Source organism: Oreochromis aureus, linkage group 7, assembly GCF_013358895.1.
Source record: "Oreochromis aureus strain Israel breed Guangdong linkage group 7, ZZ_aureus, whole genome shotgun sequence".
Lineage (NCBI taxonomy): Eukaryota > Metazoa > Chordata > Actinopteri > Cichliformes > Cichlidae > Oreochromis > Oreochromis aureus.
Window position 1 is genome coordinate 54372156 of NC_052948.1, and position 21860 is coordinate 54394015.

The following is a 21860-nucleotide window of genomic DNA, read 5'->3' on the forward strand; positions in this document are numbered from 1 at the left end:
ATTGCGCCTGCGCGGGTTGATAGAGCAGCGAGAGGAGGGGGGGGCGGAAGGCTGCAGCTGCACTCAGAAGAGCCGTCTCCCTGCTGAGCCAGGAGGAGAACAAAGAGGCTGCAAGCTGCCTGATGTTCTGTACTTCAGTCCAGCCAGAAAACTTAACGCTAAAACTAGAGAGTGTGCGAGGAAAAGACGAAGAAGATGATTCATATTTTTACTCTGTTTGATTCATTATTGTTTTTTGATACTTTGAATAGACTGGCCTCAAGTAAGAGTATAAATGTCCCCCACGTCTTAACACAAGACTGAAAAACAACAGCAAAATTACACCACTTTCATTCTGGCAGCTTCTGTCCCGTGTCTCTATTTGTCACTTTGCGTCTCCTTCAAACATCTGACATGTCTTTAGTCATTATGTGTATTTTGGCCTTGTCTTGCATCCGTCAGTCATTTTGAGCATGTCTCAGGAGCTTTGTGTTCTTTTCTTCTTGCCTGATATTGTCATTTTGTGTCTCCTGTTCTGTCCTTGGTTTCATCTCTTTCTGTCACAGATTTTAAATCTCTTTATAGTTGTATTGTGCCTCTGTGGAGTCTATTTGGACTTGTTTTGCATATCTTTGATGTCACTTTTCTGTTTCTTATTTAGTGTTTCTTATTTAGTGCCTCCTTGGCCTTGTTTTGTATGCCCTCATAATGTATATAATGTGTATTGTATTGCTTTTATTGTGTCTTTTGTGCATATTATGTCCCCTTTTTGACTTTTCAGTGTCCCCTTCTGCCTTTACATTTTTTATTTTTTACTCTGACAATTTTTGACTCTCCTTTGTCGTAATTTTGAATCTTTTTATTCAGTCTTTCTTTGTTTTCACTTTCAGTTTTTGTTCGCTTTTTGTTATTTTATTGTCATTTAAAATTTTTTTTCCTCACTTCTTGTTTCTTTGTTTCCCTTCAGTTATCTTTATTTAAGTTTTTTCTGGTAATTTTTCTCCAATTTTTGCTTCTTTCTTGTTATTTTGTTTATTGTGTGACACTTCAGTGCCTCTTGGTGCTCATTTTGCATGTTTTTCAAACTGTTTGTCCTCACTTTATTTCTTTGGGGTCATTTTGACTCTTTCTTCTTAGTTTCGGCTGTTTGTTGTCATTGTGAATACCTTCCTCCACTGTCCTCACCACTTTTCATGCAGTTCAAAGCTCAACTGTGCAAAAGACACTAAAACAATCAAAACGTTGTTCACATTTGTCACAACCCACAAAGTCAGACAATCACTTCAACTCTGTGATGAATGAATAAAACACTTTCACCACTTTTTGTAACATTTAAATGGCTTTTATCTTCATTAAAACCTTACACACTTTGGAAAGTATTTGAGAACCTACTACCTACTGGTACCTACTGACATAACCATACCCGGGGTTTACAGAGAGTGGTCTGAGAAAGAGAAACTATCCAGTGAGCGACATTTCTCTGGGTGAAAATACCTTATTGCAAGAGGAGAATGGCCTGGATATTTTGAAATGAAGGCAAAAATAACTCACTCGAGGACTTGTGTTACAAACAAGACATGCAGAACAGCATCTATGAATGCACAACACATCAGATCTTGATGCAGATGGGCTACAACAGCAGAAGACCACACCAGGTGCAACTCCTGTCAGCTAAGAACAGGAAACTCAAATTGCTGATGAATGTTTCCAGCACTTTGTTGAGTCTATAACACACAAAATTAAAGCAGTTCTCAAGGCAAAAGGCAGTCCAAGCTGAGATTTTATATGTTGCATCTTACAAAGTGGCCGTTGGGCGTATATGTATAGTATGCATGCATGTAATTAGCAGTGCCTTCACACAGGACTGTATGTATTTCTATCTCTTTCAACTAAACTTCTGAGAATGCGCTTCCACCCAAAATACATTTTCACTGCTAACACCAAGAGTGTGTGACTGGATTTGCTCATTTTAACATATTTGAAAACAGTTTGAAGTAACTTGATTGAAAACACTAATGCAGTGCTGGACAGTATTCAGGAAAGGGACAGATCTAAGGTTCTGACTAAGAAACATATAAACTGTTTTCATGAATTTTAAAATGTCATTGTGAGAAGTGCATCAACACCATAACAAATATCTCTAGAAGTGTATGTAGTCTAGTATGTGTAGAAACAATAGCAGTGTGTATAAAAACACTGAGATAAAAACGTGTGGTGATAAAAACGCTAGTGTGGCAGGGGAAACGTGTTACTGATTTTAGAACTGCATTAAGAAGTGAGAATGGTGTTTCTGGTGTGAGAATTGTGCCAAAGCAACTGAAGAAAAACTATAATTAATGACAAAGTTGGTGGTTGTTAGAAAAGAACCATGTGGCCCTCTGCAGTTGTAATTCAAAACTGCAGAAGGGCTTGGCCTGAAGAAATGGACAAAGACTTACTGTCAAACTTTTTTTTTCAGTTTGTTAAGTTTTATAATAATAATAATACTAACAGCAAAAACAAGTATTCTTCTATTTTCATTTTAGAAGTCATTAAAGTGTATTGCCTACCTCTATCACATCCTATCCCTGGCATCCTCTCCACTCACACCAGGCCTCAGCATGTCTTCTTTCACTACATTGAAAAAAACCTCTGTGTGATCTTTCCCTAATACTCCTGCCTGGTGGCTCCATATTTAACATTCTTTGTCCAATATATCCATTATGCCTCATTTACACACTTCCAAACCATCCCAGGCTTTCCTCTTGAACTTTGTCTCCAAACTCCTGAGCTGTCCCTCCGATGTTCTCATTTCTGATCCTGCCCCTCCTAATCACACCCAACAAGGGTGAATCTTCAATTATGTCGCCACTCTTTTTGTCACCTCTCTTGTGCACTGCCCATTGTGAAGATGTTTAAAACTTCTGATTTTTTGCATTAGATCTGAACAAACTGCCTTTTCACTCTTCATTCTCTCCATAGCTGTCCTCATGTCCTCCTTACTAATCCTCTGGACTTCCTGATATCATTCCCCCATCCTTCACCTTCTCTATTATTTTCTTCTTTCATCAGCTCCTCAAACTAATCTTATTTATCTTCTCACCATACTCTCATCACTTGTTAGCACATCTTTCCTTCTATGTGACAAATCACTGCTGCACATCCTTTCCAGCTCAGTCTCTCTCACAAGTTCCCTTATCCTCACAAGTTCCCTTATCCTTAGCTCATTGTGAGGCTGTTAGTGTCCAGCCTCACACATGACACACAATGAGCTTTCAGCCTTTGGCTTTGACACCTCTCTTTTTGCCATACACCTAGCCTCCCAGTACTCCTGTCTGTGTTCTTCATTTCCCTGACTATTCCACTTTTTCTTTAATAGTCTCTTCCTTCACATACTTCAACTCCTCCCCAAACTCTGTATAACATTCTTCCTTCTTCAACTTTTACCATTTAATCTTTGGCTTTGCCTTCATGTGCTTATAAGCCATTAAAGCCAAGTGAGCCCACTAAAAATCATTACTGACATTAATTATCAAGTTTAATTTAATTCATTAACATTTTAAAATATGTATTTTGTTATGTGTATCGGTGTTTACATTTTTAGTTCATATACTGTGGTACAGGTTAAAGGTTTGGGAGCTATTTAGCTATATTTGAGGCTGTGAAACGTATCAAGATTAACTGGAAGTTGAATTATAGAACAATATCGAAAGTATGTGTTGACACTTCACCCTGTGTAAGCAGTATACTTAATTTCATAAATGACCCGTAATATTGCAGTGTAGTTCTATTAAGGTACATAATTATTGTAAATGTTAATTAATGTGTAAATGTTATTATATTATAACTGCTGGTATGAAGACATATTTCATAATAAACTTTGTTTTATGCTCTTGTACCTCTTCATGCCCACTATGCCCAGAGGACACTAGAATAAGAAACACTTATATTTCCTTTCAGTTACATTACAGAATGGAATAAGCAACTTATTAGATGTCTGTGCTTTACTGTTCATGAACATGGATGGATCTGATACCAATACAAAGTTCAAATGGTTTCTCACCAGTTGTTTTGTCTCTGACTCTCGTATGGTCCGGTTGTCTCTCGTTATAGGTAAGTGAATCTCTTTAGGATTTATATGTTTTAATAGACATTTCTATCTCTCTGTTGTTGATTTATGGTCATTTCATTCACTTTGTGGAGATTCTGCATTACTATGTTACTATTTTACAATCTTTGCTGTTATTTTCTTTCCTTTTGAGGTTACAATATGAGCTATTTGCATCATTTTGAATCTTGCCACTACGGTCACTTTGCCATTTGTTGTGGTTTATAAAAACAAACAAACAAAAACAGAAAACAAAGAAACAAATAAACGAATGAAAGAATCCATCCCACCCAACACCCTAAAAAAAATCACATTTCCAACTTCACGTGAACGGCACGGCGTCTGGGAGACGTTTTTGTCCTACGTCATTACTCTGCGACACGTCAACCTGCCTTTTGCAGGATGAGCTAATGGTGTGTAAGTTGGAAATAGTGACAAGAGCAACTTTTAGACAGTGTTCAGTAGGTTTTTGCTTACATTCAGAGTGGGGCTGACTTAAAACAATATTTCGAGCGCTGTGAATATTTTCGTTTGAAAGAAGGAGATAGTGAGCGGAGTCAGCCGCTCTGGCATGTGTCAGAAAGAGTGCACTGACTGAAACCTGTAGAAATCTTCTGTGGTTTGCTTTTAGGCGCTGTTGTTGCGTTCAGGATGAACAACGAAGGTAAATTGCTTGATTTTAAAAATAATTTTCTGCTTTTTTGTGTTAGAAATATTAACTGCATATCTCTGTGCCTTGGGACAGAGCTGGTGGAGTATTTCAGGGATCAGATGAGGAAAGACCCGGACATGGCCTCTGCTGTTGCTGCCATCCGCACTTTGCTTGAATTCCTCAAGAGAGATAAAGGTTAGTGTTATGCCCTTGGTGTTAATACAGACACGTCTCGGCTTTTCTTATTCTCGCTTGGATGTGGAGAAGAAGACCTGAAATTTAGCCTTTTTGTGTTTTCTCAATTTGTAAATAGTGTTTTTTGTAGTTTCTCTGGGATAATCATGTGGGCCAAGATCTGAAAACAGCATCTAGAGTGTTTCAAATATCTGAAACAGTGCTTTAAAAAGTTACTGAAGCTACTGAAGCCCAGATGTCAAGTCCAGTTTTAAATCTTATAAACAGCAAATGTACTGTTTATAAGATTTGGGGAAACCTGCAGTCAGCTGAGACTGAAGAAGTCACTTGGATGAGTGACGAAACGTTTCTCCCACAAAACGCTACGTCCAGATGAACAGATTCAACTTTTGGAGATCCAGTTTTTAAAAGAATTATTATTTTTTTCTACCATAAATAAAATAAAGATTTCACAGATTTGAAAGAGCACTGTAAGGAACTACTAGGAACTACAAAGCTGTCTCTTCCCCTTCAGGCGAAACAATCCTGGGGCTGAGGGAGAGCCTTATGTCAGCCACAGACTGCCTGACAGGAGTGGACTCCTCTGTGGCCGTTTCCTCGGGAGGGGAGCTCTTCTTGCGCTTCATAAGCCTCACATCTCTGGAGCACCAGGTAAGTGAAGACAGTTTGGCGTTGGAGATTTAAACATTGAACAAAATTAAGCGTGAATAACTTGAGTGAAATCATCAGAGTGCTACCAGATCTGTTGTATGTTATCGAGTCAGACCTTATGGATGCTGTGCAAGTGCTACTGTTCTCGAAAGAACTTTATTAAAAGAGACACTGCAGTTCTACAGCAAAGTTATGGTTCATATAGGAGAACAAATATCATCAAAGTAAAGAAAAAACTGTTAGGTGGAGGTGTCACAATTGGAAAATAGTTGTGATTATTTTTCGTACTCTTCTGCAGCTGATGGCTGGTTGAAGCCTGGAACTTACAGACATCACCAAAGAATGTATTTCGTCCTTCATGACGTTTGCCAGGCCATTACTGCATCTGTCTTTAGTTACTGTTTGTTTATGGTTCTGTATTTTGTTTTGTCTTCAGTGAGTGAAACACAGTTTGATCAGGTTAAGACAACGTGATTGACCCAACAGCTTCAGGATATTCCATTTCCTGACCATCAAAAACTCCAGCGCTACTTTTAGAGTGTATTTTGGATCATTGTGGGACTTTGCTGGATATGACTGGTTTTTTTTGCTGTAAGCAGAAATGATAGCTCTGCACACCTCAGTATGCATTCAGCTCTGTCTGTTTTTCACATCACTTATAAAAATTAGTGACCTTGGAACACTGGAAGCCAAGCACACCCCTCCCATTTGCTGCTTCCACCATGTTTTATTGAGGCTGTTATTTGTCTCAGATTATAAGACATTCCAAAGCTTCTGTGCTTTGTTCTCTCCTTTCTACTGCAGGTTGTTCTTAGTTTCATTTGACCAAACTTTCAGCAGTTTGCAACTTTCTTGCGATCTTTGTGATGTGCTTGTTTTTTGCTGACTAGGGATGGCCTGTGTAAGTTGCTTTGAGATCTTCTCTGACTCTATATTCCGAATTCAAAGAAATGGCTTCCAAATGTTACACACATTGTCCAAATGTCACATTGTCAATTTTGGAACATCATTCTCCTTCCCAAAAAGAAATTTAAATCAAAGAAGTTCTAGCACACATTGTAGATGCAAAAGTGCAAGATTTTAGAAGAAAGCACATTAGGAGGAACTTAGAAATAGCAGTTTTGCTGGAACTGCTATGGAGATTGGCTAGATTTAAAGAGGCTGCACTGTATGTTTGCATGATCAGACCTATTATCTTAATCCAAGGCAGATGCTAACATTTATTCTTTTCAGGACCTGTCTCGCTGTAAGAAGGTGATGGAGGAGAGAGGAGAACTATTTTTAGAGAAGATCTCCATGTCAAGGACCAAGGTCGCCAAGCTCTGTCACACCTTTATTAAAGATGGCGCTGTAAGTACGGAACACAACCTAATTCTTGCTCTTTACAGGGAAAAGGTTCAGTGATGCATTTTTTTTTTCCTTCTCCCTGGCCTCTCCTTGTCTCTCTCAGAAAATCCTGACTCACTCCTACTCCAGAGTTGTCCTCAGGGTGCTGGAAAAAGCTGCAGCTGAGAAGAAACGATTCTCTGTCTATGTGACTGAATCGCAGCCTGACGCAGCTGGGTGAGGGAGCAGTCTATATACTGTATTCTAGTCTTACTCTGAAACGACACAGGCTTATTTATGTTCTTTTTTTTATTCAGGCAACACATGGCAGAAGCCCTGAGGAAACTCAATGTTCCAGTAACGGTCGTGCTGGATGCAGCTGTGGGGTGGATACAGATGTTAATAATATCTGATTTTAATGTCATGTCTCTTGTCAATGTCATTTGCATTAGTTTTGTATTTTTTGTCATTCTTTACAGATACGTCTTGGAAAAAGTGGATCTAGTCATCGTTGGTGCTGAGGGAGTTGTGGAGAGTGGTGGGATCATCAATAAGGTGTGTTCCAGTAAAAACTCAGATGCTCTTCAATTGAATCTAATTCAAATCAGTGTCAAAATGCTGGCTATTGCTTCTTCTTTGGGCCTCTCTTGGCCACCTGTTTTTGTTTAATTATTTTTTTTGTTAGTGCCATCAACTCCAAACCATACGTCAAAGCATTTTTTAGTCTAGGCTAGCCATAAATGACGCTTTATGATAAAACAAGTATGTTGAAGGTGATCTGTAGTTACATTTGTAACATGATGCATGTCAAGTTACAGCACAGGGTTCTCTGTGTTGTATTCTGATCATTTTATAAATTATGGTCTCCATCAATGTCCTGAAAAATCAGGGCATGCTTTACTGTGTGACTGCTCACTTTTCATAGATTGTTTGTTTTAAGACACCAACATGGAGACAATGAAAATGTTTAGTTTGGGGTTTCATAACAGGACTTCGCTAACCAATGATGCCTCAGCGATATCATGGCAGCTACATCTTTAATATACAGCAGGGGTCTTAATCTTAAAAGAGCTGTGGGCCACTGCTGGGACTGTCATCTCATTTGAGGGCCACTTTAGAGTTTTAGTACTACAAAAAAAACCCAAACAAGCAAGAAAACACCCACAAATATTTCTGAAAATGTAGAGTTGTGTTTTGGTTTTGTTTTTTTGTTTTTTTTGTCAAATATTGTATAACAAGACAAAAAAAATGTTCTCACTCTTAACTGAAGCCTTTCACTGAACTACCAAATTGACTCTTTCTGACCACATGTGTCAGCACTGCTATAATTTTGTTCGTATTTAACAAAATAAAAATACAGACATAATTGTACACATTAGTTTTTGACTGCTAGTGAAAATTGTTTTCTTTACAAATAACTCTCCCACTGAACTAACAAAGCCATTCTCTCAACATGTTCTTCCTGCTCATATTGCCTCCATATTAAATAATTTTTTGCTTTTTAAACATTGCACTCAACAACAAATAAATCCTAACAAAAAAAGTAACTTCAAGGGCCAAATTCTATTTTATTTGTTCACCTCAATATACGAGTTTGAGACCCCTGATATACAGTCTGTTTAAAACTGTAACTTTATGGGACATTTTAAAATTGTGACTCGGGTTGCACTCTGTTCACCCTAAAAGTGATAAATGTGACACTGCTTGTGATACAATAATAGACTTTGGTGTTTTGCTCTTGCAGATCGGCACTTATCAGATGGCTTTGTGCTCCAAAGCACACAACAAACCCTTCTACGTCGTGGCAGAGAGTTTCAAATTCGTACGTCTGTACCCGCTCAACCAACAGGACGTGCCAGAAAAATTTAAGGTATGACCGTACAGATTTTCTTTTTCTCCCCCCCCCCCCTTATTTTATATTCAGAAGTTTTCCTTACATATCTTTTTTGGGGCTCAACAGTACAAAGCAGACACCCTGAAGACCGCAAAGAACCTGTCAGAAGAACATCCAATTATTGATTACACACCTCCCTCCCTCATCACCCTCCTCTTCACTGACCTGGGAGTCCTTACCCCATCTGCAGTCAGCGATGAACTCATCAAACTTTATTTATAACTGCTTCACAATTCTCCAATAAAAACTACAAACAAAAACGAAATGTGTCAGAGATTTAATTCAACTCTGGTGGATACATCTGAACAGCTGTTATATTGTCCATTGTCTTCTTCCAAACTGTTACGGTTCTTCTGTTTTGTGTTTCGACTTTGCTCCACTTGTTATCTGTTGCTCAAAGTCCTCCTCACTGATTTGGCCTTTCTTTAGTTTCTTGAGGAGACGAGTGTCATCTAAAAGCTCTTTCAGGTCTTCATCATCCACATCTGAATCCTGCAGAAACACAAGAGTTAAAAGTGTAGTCATCAGATGTTTTTAATTCATCTAACCATTAATGATGAGTGAACGGAAATACCTCGTTATGCTTTCTCTTGGCTGCCATCTTTTGCCTGCGTTCCTTCTTGCCCTTCTGTTTAGACCAGGCCTTATTTTTTACAAAGTTCTTTTTAGGAAAGGGAGTCTTGTCTTTAAGCTCGGCCAGTGCTTTCTGTCTCTGTTTCTCCCTGTTCTTGTCTTTGTAACGGATGGTGTCTGTGTCCACTGTCGTCTCAATGAAATCAGGAAACGTTTTGTCCTTCAGTTCAGGCATCCTGGGCAGGCGAAGAAGTGCAAAGCCACGAGCCAAGCAGCCAAAATCCAGATCTATACATTGGAAATGTGACACAAATTTACATTTGTCTGTTTGTGGGTACAACAAATATGTATTTGAATAATATTTAGGATGCTCTACATGTGTGCTTGCTGATTGATTGATTTATTGTTTTAACCTTTGGTCCTGAAGATGAGGCTACATTCATGTTTGGCGTAGGCCTGGACGTACGAGACAAATGCTTTCTTCCCTCTTTCGAACATGGCCCGGTCCGCCAGAGCCATGGCCTTCACTTTTGGCAGTACATCCACCACGTCTTTTATTGGGGACATCTTCTGGAGTGGACACTGGAGAGTAGATGAACAAGATGAGATTTGTATATTGCAGGTTCCATATTGTGCACCTTATAGTTTTCCGAAGAATTTAGCTGTGAATGGAAAAAATATTTCCAAGAATTTCCTTTGCAATTTGATGGAACTTATTACCTGAAATGAAAAAATAAGAGTGACTACAGTTAAATTTGAAAAATGAAAATATAACAAAAAATGACAACTTGTATATTAAAAGTCAGAACATCTCAAAGTCATATCTATGTTCCACAGTGGCCCTGAGATGTCAAACACACTCCTCAAAAACACAGAAAACACAATAGAAGTTGAATAACACACAATGGAAGCAGAAAAAATAAATCACAAAACATAATGGAAGTGTTTTTGGGGGGACAACAATGTGACGGACCAGCTGTCAGAAACCAAAACATGCAAAAATGTGTACTTTTAGATGTAAATATTATCAACAGCAAATTTATTTCTGTTTTCCCCTTTTGGTTGCAAGCAATTTTTAAATAATTCTAAGCTTTCATATAAAGATATAATCCTAGTACACTTAAACCCTGTACTTGTGTTGGATTTTTAAAGGTGTGGGACATTACTTGCCTACAGATCATTTAACACTACTGAGAATGCAGGTGAAAGGAGGCTTACATTTTCTTAAATGTTGGGGGAAGACCATTTAAAAAAACACATTGCTTCATACAACTGAACAAATTACAAATATGCAATGAAGGAGCTGTGACACTGAGGTTGTTTACTTACATAGTCCTCGCAATCATGTGATCACCTAACCTGACTGCTGATGTTCTGAGTAAGTGAACCATACAATTAAAAGAGGTCCCAAGTATGCTGAACTTGCTTCATAGTACAGACTCTTGGTTAGGAGCAACCAGAGCAGAGAGCCGGTGTGAAAAGTTACTGATCACTTTCAGTTTCTGCTGAACTCACCTTCTGATTGATGGACAGGAAGTTAACATAGGTTTCCTCCATTGGAAGCAGGAAGACAAGTGCATTGCCATAATTACCAATTCTTGCTGTTCGCCCACATCGATGTACAAAGGCACTGAGTCAGACCAAATGAATAAATAAATGAAATAAATAAAATGCAAAAACAAGAGGTGCATACAGTGAGCAAAAGATCCAGTTATGTAGTCAGTACTGACTCACCTGGCACTGCTGGGAGGATCATACTGCAGCACCCAGTTAACATCAGGGATATCGATGCCTCTGGCCATCACGTCTGTGCACACCAAGATCCCACTGCATGACACACAAGCAAAAAAATGATGTACAAACCCCCTCCCAAAACAGCTATAATACTGTACCTGTACAGACAAACTGAATTTTACCTTTTTAGTTTCCGAAAGTCAGCAAAGATACTGTTGCGTTTGTGTTTCATCTTGCCGTGGATGCAGTGGATGGTGACCTTCTTGACCAACATCTCTAGAACTCGACCATAATACTCCACACAAGCACAGGTACTGACGACGAGATGACAACGAATTATGTCATAACAGACCTAATCGGACATGTCACGGAGAAAAACATTTTCCAATAAAAGAAGCTGTTGTCATGACAATGAGTTTGCAGTCTAGTGGTTCGCACAACACACAAGCAAAGTTGAAAGCTACCAAGTTTTTTTGTGCACCACTTTAACTTACCTAAAGAAGACCAGAAGCTTCTCATGCTTGTGCTGCCTCAGGAAAGCCACCAGGTTGTTGAACTTGTCCTCTGCTCTACAAATCTGAAATATAAGCATGAGATTTTTTGTTTCATTGCTACACTTTTCTACTTTAATGAATAAATAAATAAATAAATAAATAAATAAATAAAGGCACTGCACTGCTGATTCTCTCACAGTGTAGTAGTTGGAAAGCCTGGAAGGGGTTTTCTGGGCGGTGGCAGCAGCGGCCAGGCCTTTCTCTTTGACGGTGATCCGTACGGGGTTCCGGAGGCCGGCCCTCACCAGCTTCTCCAGCTCCTGGGTCTGAGTGGCTGAAAACAAGCCTGTACGTCTCTGCTTAGGCAGGTAACCTAAGATGGTGTTTAGACTGGATACACAAATACAGACTGTTACCTATAACGAGTTAAAACGCACTACAAAATTCAAACACACAAAGTATTTGGATAGTTCTTATTGGCATGCTCTGTGCTTTAACATTGGACTTTACCAGCAGTGAAGCACAAAAAAACTGCAGTTCCTCTAACAGTCACTAGACCTTTTTTCAAAACTGAGTCAATCCCCATAGCCCAAATGCATTTGTGTTGCTTTCTGAAGAGGTGCTATAGGCCTCAGCATAATTTCTTCTGGCATTGAAAACAATAAATGTTAAAGAGTTTTTCCATACCTAGCCTCAAATCCCATGTCAAGCAGTCTGTCGGCCTCATCTAGAACCAGCACATCCAGGCTCTTAACTGAGCTGGCCAAGTCCAGACCATCAGACTTTCTCCTGAACATATCTTCGAGGCGTCCCGGTGTCGCAATCACAATGTTTGCTCTGAGACACAGATGCACAAATTCAAGAGGTCTGGATGTTTTTAACGTGATTCTGTGATGGATAGCACAGGAGGTTTTGATATAATACTCCTGGGTCCATTGATATGAAGAACCATTCAGAAAAACTAATTTCATTAACACAGCCCAATTTTTACTTCTTAACAGAACAAGGTTGTGGATCATTGTGCTTATAATGGATATATTTCAGTCCAGCTGAAAAACTGTGCCAGTTGTGTGTTGGTGGAAAGGCCCTCAGATCATCACATACCCTTTATCCTTGAACTTCTCCACATCCTCTGCTGGGTTACTGCCACCGATAAGTAAAATCTGCCTGAAAAACAACAAGTCGGAAAACATGAAAGACTTCTCCGATCATTAATGAAGTAGAGGTTTATACAACCGGTTACTATTTCAGTCACAGTTCAGTTAAAATAATAATTATGCTTTTCAAGGGGTTTTACTTGTATTTTGTAGGTGACACAGGCTCAAAATAATAACATGATCAGTGATGCACTGCTATTTGTTTAAGGAGCAGAGTGGCAACTTTACCTCATTCGACTATTACACATCATATATCCTGTCTGCACACCTTCATCAGTTTTATATTGCTTTCAGTAACTGTGACAGTACCACAGTAACTGTGTCACATATGTAAATGGGCACATCGCCATGGTCTTTTCCTGTCTGCTATAGAATCAGAATCAGAATCAGAAAGACTTTATTTATCCCCAAGGGGCAATTAAGATATAATGGCAGGTATTTATTAAAGCCACTATTATATACTGGGATATTTCGACATTAATCTAAAACACTTTCGTTCTTAAGATTATGATGATGATATTTGACAACCTCTGACACCTCAGTAATATATCAATAATGAATTAACGACCATTAGAATAGTTTCCAGTTTTATCCAAGGATAGCTGTAAAGGCAGAGGCCACCCTCACTAACTTCTGACTTTTCTAACCACACTCTTAAAGGCAGACTTTTTCACCATGCAACCACATCACTAATTTCCATCCACCATTTGCTCTTTCTGACATATGGAGTGCAACCAGACATGTTCAGTTTCACACTTTTTTACCATTACACTTCATTCAAATAGGTTTTAAGAATTTTTCATCTTATTAACTAAGGGATTTGTATTACATACAATGCCCCTTTCACACTGTATCTTCTACTTACTTGAACTGTGGAAACTTCTCAATAAACTGCTCCATCACTTCACTGATCTGTACGGCCAGTTCTCTTGTGGGAGTGATCACAAGGGCACCAACCTGCAAAAGACATTATTTGGGGCTTAACAAAGTGTCCAAATCATATTGTTGAGGTTTTGTATATTTCACAGATTATCTGTAAAATATCAAGAACTATCATAACTCAGAGTTCAGCTGTTCAGGATCAAGGAGGTATTAAACTCTATAACAATATCACAAAAAAAGAACAAAAGCTAATTTTAATTACTTCATACACTGCTAGTCACCCTATTTTTTTTTTAAAACTGGGGTTAAATGCCATCTTTGCTTCACTTTCATTCTTACCTGCATCTTCTTTAGCTTCTCTTCCCGCTTCAGGAGGAGTTCTATAATAGGAATGACAAAAGCCAGCGTCTTTCCACTCCCAGTCACCTGCAATCAAATGAAACTCAGTGAGCTACAAGGAGCTGCTGCGATAACTCACAGGACAACCACTCTCTACACGTGTGCTGAGCAGAAAACCTTGCGGCAGACGGGGGGGGGTCGGTCCGGTTGAGGTGGTTACATCAGCTCTGAGATTCGGGAAGCTTATTTCTTCATTTACTTTCAAGCAGAATCAAAAACCCATATTTAAAATTATTAATGATAAATTAGGTTTTTGAAAAAGTTCACTTTTAGCATGATTTATTATAACATGCATTGAAAATACAACAATCAGGGGATATGTCTGGGGGTCCACTTTTCCAGATTGGGTGGATTTTATATGGAATGACCCTGTCAAGACAATTTTTCCAGTCCAGTTAAATTCAAATGTCAGTACTTGCAGTGGTGGTTAATCGGTATAATGTATACTGTGCACATGGATGGTCACCACGTTTGTCAGCCCTGGAACACACTGGCGACCTGTCCAGTGTGTACCCTGTCTGCAGCCCTGGGACAGCTGGGAGAGGATCCAGACACCCGTGACACTGAATGGCTGGCTGGCTGGCTGGATGTGTGGGTGGGTGTGTGGGAGGATGTTTACCATAACTCTGAAACATCTGCAATAATAAAATTCAGCGATCTTTATTTTTAATGGTTAAATGGCGCACTTACCGCCTCGGCAGCCACATCCTTGTTACTCATGAACAGCGGGATACAGGCAGACTAGAAGGGAAAATTCCAACAGATCAGATTCAGTGTTTACTGAGGAGAGGTGTGAGCCACGGGCTGAAAGTGTTCACTGACCTGTACAGGTGTCATGTGTGTGAATTTCAGTTCATCGAGCGTTTGCAAAATCTTCTCGTTGAGTTTAACGGGTAATCTGTCCCACGTCCCGTCTGTTGTATTATCCATGCTGGAAACCAAACATTCAGCAAAGCTTGAAACTAAAGCGGTTCACAGTGGGTCTGCCACAGTCGCACTCCACGATGCTCCTGTTTCCGGGTCCGCTGCTGTTTACACGCCGGGTGGGAACAGAAGCGCTCCAAACTGCGTGGTTCCGTGTGACACCGCGGTCAAGTGAGCCGTCATTTGTGAGCGGCTCACAAATGACGGCTCACACAAGATAAATAAAACCTTCCTGCAGTTGCTGGTCGTTCTCCTGAACGATGTAATTGTTATTATGATTTAGGATTGTTTTGCCACAGACTCTGGGCACCCTGCAACACTGGTGTTTCGCCAGGGCAAGCGAGAGCTAACAAAATCTAAAAACAGATATCAATAAAAACGTACCAAAGTGAAAGCGATCTCTCTCCTTTTATCTCAAGCAGGATTCTGTTATGCTACACAAACGTTTTGCAACACTGCAACAGGTGAGCTTCTCTTGGAAACCAACTCAGCCAACATGTGTGATGTAAATTACTTTTAATAACTCATTTAGTACATTAGTAATGAAAGCTTGAAAAACAGAGGGTGTAATTCCTGCCATGTCTGGTTTAATAACATAGGCAAGATGCATACTCCACCAGCACTTTTAACATCTCTGAAAAATCACCTGGTTTACCAAATGTACATTTTTACATTACATACATTTTTCATTCATTTTTATACTCCTGTAGATGCATACAGTTAACTATGTCACACAATCCTCAATCTTTTTAATTTATCTGCTTTTTAATATATTTTTAAAAAATCAATATGTAGTGTTTCTGATGGGAAAGCTGTAGTGTTCCTCACAGGACAGCTACCACAGACATCTGAATATGATCCATTAGTGGAGATTGAACAAAGTATAAAGTATTTAAATTGAGTTTAATCTTAAACATCTGCAGCAGGAGCTCGGCAGCAGTTAGGTGTTTTCACATTTCATATTATATTATTGGTACTTTTGTTAAAGTACTTTTTTCTCTAAACACAGCTTTTCTGGCTTCCTCTTTGGACACAATTGCTTTAGTTTCTTCTGCCAGAGATTCTCCCGTTTTCTGGCCGCAGAGGTGCTCTCAGAGCCACTGACTGACATCTTATTCTTTCAAGCTAAGATAACATGATTTAAATCTGCTACCATCACTCCTGTTCCAAAAACCTCAGCAGCATTCATGCCTGAATGACCATCATCTAATAACTCCTATAGTTATGAAGTGCTTTGAGTGGATTGTCATGGACAAAATAAACAGGACTGAGTTCCTGCCCCTCTACTTTGGAGGAGCTGCTGTTGAGGTTATCGCCGGTTTCAAGTAAATGGGGATTCAAATAAAAAACGTCGTCATCTGGAAAACTATCTTTACTTACCTAGGAGACTTGAGCAGACTGACCTCTGTATTGTAGCTTTTTCATCATGGCTCAGGTGCAGACAGAAAGGCAATGCACTGACCAAGTACCACACAGAAGGTCATCGGCAGTAGCCTTCTATTCACTAAAGACATCAATGTTAGCAGATGCAGGAATCTTCTCACCCTGCTCATTAATGAAGCAGGAAGGAGGATGTGCAGCATCATAGCACCAATCATATATCCACACACCAGGGACTCATACAATAATACATTACACATGACAATTTGTTATATGCTGTAATTCCTAAAGTTTATATTTATATTCATACCAGCCCTCTCTTGCACTCTAAAGCTTGATTTTTGACTTTTGCAGGAAATTTACATCCTAACAGGAAATTCCTTTAATGCCTACACTGCAACCTTCCATGCCATTCCAAGTCCTTGTGGTATGTGTCCACCCGACGTGTGGTTACATTTCTGAGGAAGTGCATATCAGGTTATGTAGAAGGCTACAACATACTGTTAAAATGAGGCTCTGGTTATGGTGCAAGTTATGACGTAGAGCTTACGCCTAAGTATAATTCTCATGTAAAACCCATTGGATATTAATGTGAATTATTTATATGTGTTTTTTCCTCTAAATTTAGATTGGATTGCCTAATTTGTATTACTCATTTTAATTAAGTTGATACAGTGTTGCCTCACTGGTCCTTATGTTCTGGGATAATAAACCTCTTAAAATCTTGAAAAACTATAGGAGCAGCTGTGTTCCAAGGAATATTTTAATTTAATGGTGAAATTACACCTGTTGACAAGTGTCTTCTCTCTAATCATAATGAAACGTCACACCCATTTATAAAGACATCAAAATAATTGTACAGAATATTGGCTTTATTATGAAACCTGGGGCATTTTTTTTTTTTTTTACAGACCACAGTCCTACATTTGTAAAGATCCATTTAGCTGATTTTGTTGCACTCACAAAAAGGAGAGACTGTGTACAGAGCAACTTTCCTGCCTGCGCTCACCATAAATTATTTGAAATACAAATCTGGAGCATATCTGGTGCATGCACCATTTATGGTGTGGCTAAATGGAAACATCTACTGCCTTGGACGTATATACTTGGAAGAAAGACCTCATCCAAACAGCTGTCACAAGTAATGCTCAAGAGGGGGGAAAAAATTAACAGTTCGAATTTTATACAATCGTATAATTTAAAATCCCCAACCCTAACAAAAAATAACTATAGAAGCAACTAAAGAACACAGCATTCAAATGTTTAAACCCCCTACCTACCCAGCCCACCCAAATCAACATGTAACATGGATTTCAGTATTCTTCTATACTTTGAGAGGCACCCCAAATAGTTTAGTTAAAATTCAACCCTGCCTCTGCTTTTTATGATCTTACAGCCAGGCCAAAGTTTTTAAAATCCAAGAGTTTGACAATCATAAATGTTAGTTTATGGCAAACAAAAGACTTCGCCGTTGAATTCTATTTCTGAACTATGTGGGGAGTGAGCCACACAATTTCCCCTGGAAAAGATGACCACCCACCTGTGCCACAAATCGCTATGAATCAATAGACAGTGTTAGAAGCTGTATAGTTTCCCTTAAAGACCAGCTGTAATGTAAATTTTTTCAGATAGCTAGACAAGTTCATCGGGAGTGCAATTTGTGGTTTTTGAGAATTAACACATTGGCAGTATCTGCCAGTCTGACTTGGCTTTGACACCTGAAATCAAACTTTTCCTATCTCAGACACTAAACTACTGCACTGATGTTTTCAGATGTGCCATTTTTATCATTTCAAAAAGGTTCCCATTTCAAACTTAATATAGGCAACATTCCACTCTGACTCCACACATACCTGTCCATTCATGTGCAATTTTAAGTCTTTCATTTGACTGCAGACACTGAGCCTTACAGTCATTTGCACAGGAAACAACTGTACTAACTGTAATTAAACAGATCTGTTAAAAAGAAAAACTAATAAACTGAAATTTATCCCACAATCTTTTGGCCATTCGTTCCAAACATAAATTACATTTATAAAGAAGAAACCAAACAGGTAACAAGAGAACAAAACCTCTGAGATCCAATCACATGTAGGCTTTACTCAAAACTGCCACTCTCATTTCCACAGTGTAAATAACTGTCTTGGTGTTGGAGGGGAAAAACAAAACAAAACAAAACAAAAAAGTACAGTGGAGGACACAGAGGAGTATCATTTGAATAGCACTACACCACTCGCCGCACTTCGAAAAATCGCTTCAGGTAGTAAATCTGTCCGAGTGTCATTGCCACCAGAACCAGAGCTTCAAAGAATGACCACAGGACCACTCTGCTGTTTGTGTTGTCATTAACTGGATGGAGAAGAAGAGGAGAACAATTATAAAGATTTATCTACACTTATGATTACAATGGTTATTGGACTTAATGTAAAGGCTCTTACTTGCTCTGTGTATCCTCTCACGGACCTCCATGTACTCCTGCTCGTGCTTCACGGCTGTCATGGCAACTGCCAGCTCGTTGATCATCTCCTCCAGCTTGTTTTGGTGGGCTGAAACAAGAGAAAAGTGACTTGTCAGTGATGAGTCACAACACAGTGGTAAAGAACCCTGCTACCCCCATTTGAAAAAGAACCCCCCCCCCCCCCAAACAAACAACAAAAAAAAAAACATGCAAGATGTGCATATCCTTTTCACACCTGTGATGCATGTATCTGCATTTATACTTCATACATGTTCTCAACATGTGCAACAAGTCAAATCATTCGCAAACATCACCGCGTCTGACATATGTATGCTTAATTAGTTTTTACTACAGACGCAACTCTGGTTAGAGAAGACTGCAGTGCATCACAAGCTCAAAAATTTATTTCACAACAGTAGTTTAGTCAAAGCCTGCTGTGCCCTACCATCCCAGCTGTCACCACCTACGAAGAGGGAAACAGTGAATCCACATAATAAAGTCAAAAAATGAGAAATGAATAAAAGAATAATAATTTTACAAGCAACGGGAATAAAAAGAGTTGCGGTTAAACTACATAAATCCCCACTGTGTACCTTCCGTCTCCATATCTTGGCCTTTGGGAGCCTCTCCGATATCAATGGTGAACATGACAATCTTGGGTGTCATGGTTGACATCTTGTTGCTGAAGCAGAACTTGTAGGTTCCATCCATGTGCGCTGCCACAGAGTATTTCCCACTGGACTCTCTGTCCCCTTTGTAAATTTGCTTACCGTCAGGTCCTGTTATCTGGAGATAGAAGAATATCTAAATAACTGACATTGCTGCTTGAGTGGAGAACAACATGACGGGCATGATGTGCTTTAGGAAACATATGGCAGAAACTAAGTCAGACTGTCTGCAGAAATAGCTAGATTTTCTGCTTAAAACTAGCGAAAATAAACGAATTCTACAACGTCTACAGCGCATTAACTATTCAATAATCAATAATTGTATTAGCTACATAATTAGCAACTTAGAAACAATGCTAATGCTGCACTTCCTATATCATAATGGGTAATTTAATCATTATGGAGCAGCTCTTAGCGGGAAACTAAAAAAAGCAACTCTGTAAGATGTAAACGTTTTCCATTCAACTGTATGTTAAATCCTTTACACCTGCTTTGCATCCAACTAGTTTTACCTGACGGTACCGGCTAATAGCTAACATTAGCACAGGCCTTGTGTTGCATTGCATTTTATGATTTACAAGTACATTCTGCCTCGCGTTAGGTGACTCTTTTGCTATCCGAATGAAAAATCTCACCTCGACGTCGATGTCCAGGAAGCCTCCTTCGGCCACTTCAAACATGAGGCCCATCTTGGTACCGGAGTTGACCCGCTCGTAGAAGCACTCCTCGGCATGGGCGTCTATGCTAACGAAGTAGCCAGAAGCAGTGGCAGACAGGACGGCCAGCAAGACAACTAGCTCCGACAAGGTAAACATGTTTCCGTGGTTGTATGGAGAGCGTAAAAGTAAAGCTGACGGTATAAAAATTTTCTATGCTAATGTATATCCAGTTTGTGTGAGTGGACTGTTGCAGGAGACGAGCCACAACAAGCTCGGCTACTCTGTGCTGCTCTCAGACTGCCACGTACGGGCTTACTGCACGGGTACCTGCGAGGGCCAAACCTCCGAGAATACATGACACACACTGAAAAGGAAGTGAAAGACAACTCTTCGTTTTCTCATTTGTTATTGGAAGAAGTCCCTTAAGTCCATGTAAGTTATATCTGCTTGCCAAAGTCAACCCCGTAAAGGCTCTTTATGTGCAACACGAATAATTAAAGAGTCGTGTTCTTTAGTTTACTATAATTTGTGTTTTTACTCTGAATGTAAATACTTTTTTCTGATTTATAAAAAAAATCAAATCAAACGAACATAAGTGAAAATGCACTAATTTAATGAGTTAAATACATATATTTATACAAATATATAATAAGAATATAATAAGAAAATATCCAAAACAACAGCACTAAGTCATCTAAGTAATAGTACACGATTATGAAAACATTTCATATCAGTTGATAGCATTTTGCAGTAACGACAATAATAATGATAATAATAATTTATTAATGTTGCATAGCAGTTCAAAACTCTACTTGAAGATAATACTACTTGAAGACACAGTGCATCACTGTAAGACTTTTTTGTAGTGTGGCATGAATGACAGACTTGAATACTTTTTTGTTAGATTTGTAACTTTGTAATATTTTGTATTATTTAATTCAGTTTAGTAAGTTACTGTTCTTACTGTCTTGGAGCAACAGTGACCAAATAATTTCCCCTCAGCTTAATAAAGTATTTTGATTCTTCTCCATTCCTCAGGTTTCCTGTCACTTTACAACATTGTATTAAACAGTTTGAACCAAAAGACTGTTTAACACAACCTGGAACACGGCTCTCCTAGACATCTCCATGCCTTCACAGGTATGTCATCTGGATAAACTCGGTTTGCACTCTTCATCCTCTTCATAGCTGCCCTCACTTCCTCCTTATTAATCCTCCACTCTTTGTGATTCACTAACTTTTCTCCATCTGTTTTCCTGTCTCCTTCATTTTCTGGAATTATCAGCAGCTCAAAGTGCTCCTTCCGTCATCTTAACACACTCTCTTCTATTGTTAGCACATTTTCATCTCTATGCTTAACCACTCTAACCTGCAGCATATACTTTCCATTTCAATTTCTCTGTCTAGCCAATCAGCAAAAGTCCTTTTCTCCTTCCTTAGTTTCTTACTTACAACACACTACAATCCTTTTCATTTGCCACCTCTCTCATTGTTGTATTCCTAGCCGTCCCGTACTCCTATCTATTTTCTTCATCTCCTAAATATGTCACTCCTTCTTTACTAACCTGTTTCATTTCATTTCCTATAGTTTCATGTACTTCATCATTTCACCACCAGGTCTACTTTACCCGGTTGTGTCCAGAGGATCCACCAAACACCAGTGTCAGCACTAAAGCTGTACTTTCCCAGTCATCGGGTAACTCTTTCTTTCCACCCAGAGCATGCCTCAACTTCTTCCTGAACTCTGT

General features: G+C 39.1%; 3 protein-coding genes across 4 annotated transcripts; 1 reads left to right on the forward strand and 2 right to left on the reverse strand.

Moving 5' to 3' along the window:
• Nucleotides 1-4415: 4415 nt before the first annotated feature.
• On the forward strand, nt 4416-9044 carry eif2b1 (eukaryotic translation initiation factor 2B, subunit 1 alpha). 2 transcript variants are annotated; one of them, XM_031730768.2, is made up of 10 exons: nt 4416-4479; nt 4698-4730; nt 4812-4913; nt 5428-5564; nt 6798-6914; nt 7015-7127; nt 7208-7276; nt 7370-7445; nt 8635-8760; nt 8851-9006. In XM_031730768.2, the coding sequence occupies exons 2-10, from the start codon at nt 4718-4720 to the stop codon at nt 9004-9006; spliced, it is 909 nt and encodes a 302-aa protein (XP_031586628.1). In that variant the 5' UTR covers nt 4416-4479; nt 4698-4717. The 2 variants fall into 2 exon arrangements, with proteins under 2 accessions (XP_031586628.1, XP_039470403.1); XM_039614469.1 differs by having other exon boundaries at nt 4427-4730; nt 8851-9044.
• Nucleotides 9045-9046: 2 nt separating this feature from the next.
• Nucleotides 9047-15098, reverse strand: ddx55 (DEAD (Asp-Glu-Ala-Asp) box polypeptide 55). The gene is made up of 14 exons (XM_031730766.2): nt 14846-15098; nt 14714-14764; nt 13964-14050; nt 13608-13699; nt 12690-12752; nt 12273-12422; nt 11783-11975; nt 11586-11668; nt 11274-11405; nt 11092-11184; nt 10873-10987; nt 9771-9939; nt 9359-9645; nt 9047-9276 (listed from the first exon to the last, which is right to left on the reverse strand). Exons 1-14 carry the CDS (start codon nt 14951-14953, stop codon nt 9127-9129), a joined length of 1773 nt encoding a protein of 590 aa, XP_031586626.1. The 5' UTR covers nt 14954-15098; the 3' UTR covers nt 9047-9126.
• Nucleotides 15099-17178: 2080 nt separating this feature from the next.
• On the reverse strand, nt 17179-20447 carry tmed2 (transmembrane p24 trafficking protein 2). Its single transcript, XM_031730765.2, has 4 exons — nt 20089-20447; nt 19379-19571; nt 18766-18873; nt 17179-18676 (listed from the first exon to the last, which is right to left on the reverse strand). Exons 1-4 carry the CDS (start codon nt 20266-20268, stop codon nt 18552-18554), a joined length of 606 nt encoding a protein of 201 aa, XP_031586625.1. The 5' UTR covers nt 20269-20447; the 3' UTR covers nt 17179-18551.
• Between the last annotated feature and the right edge of the window lie 1413 nt (nt 20448-21860).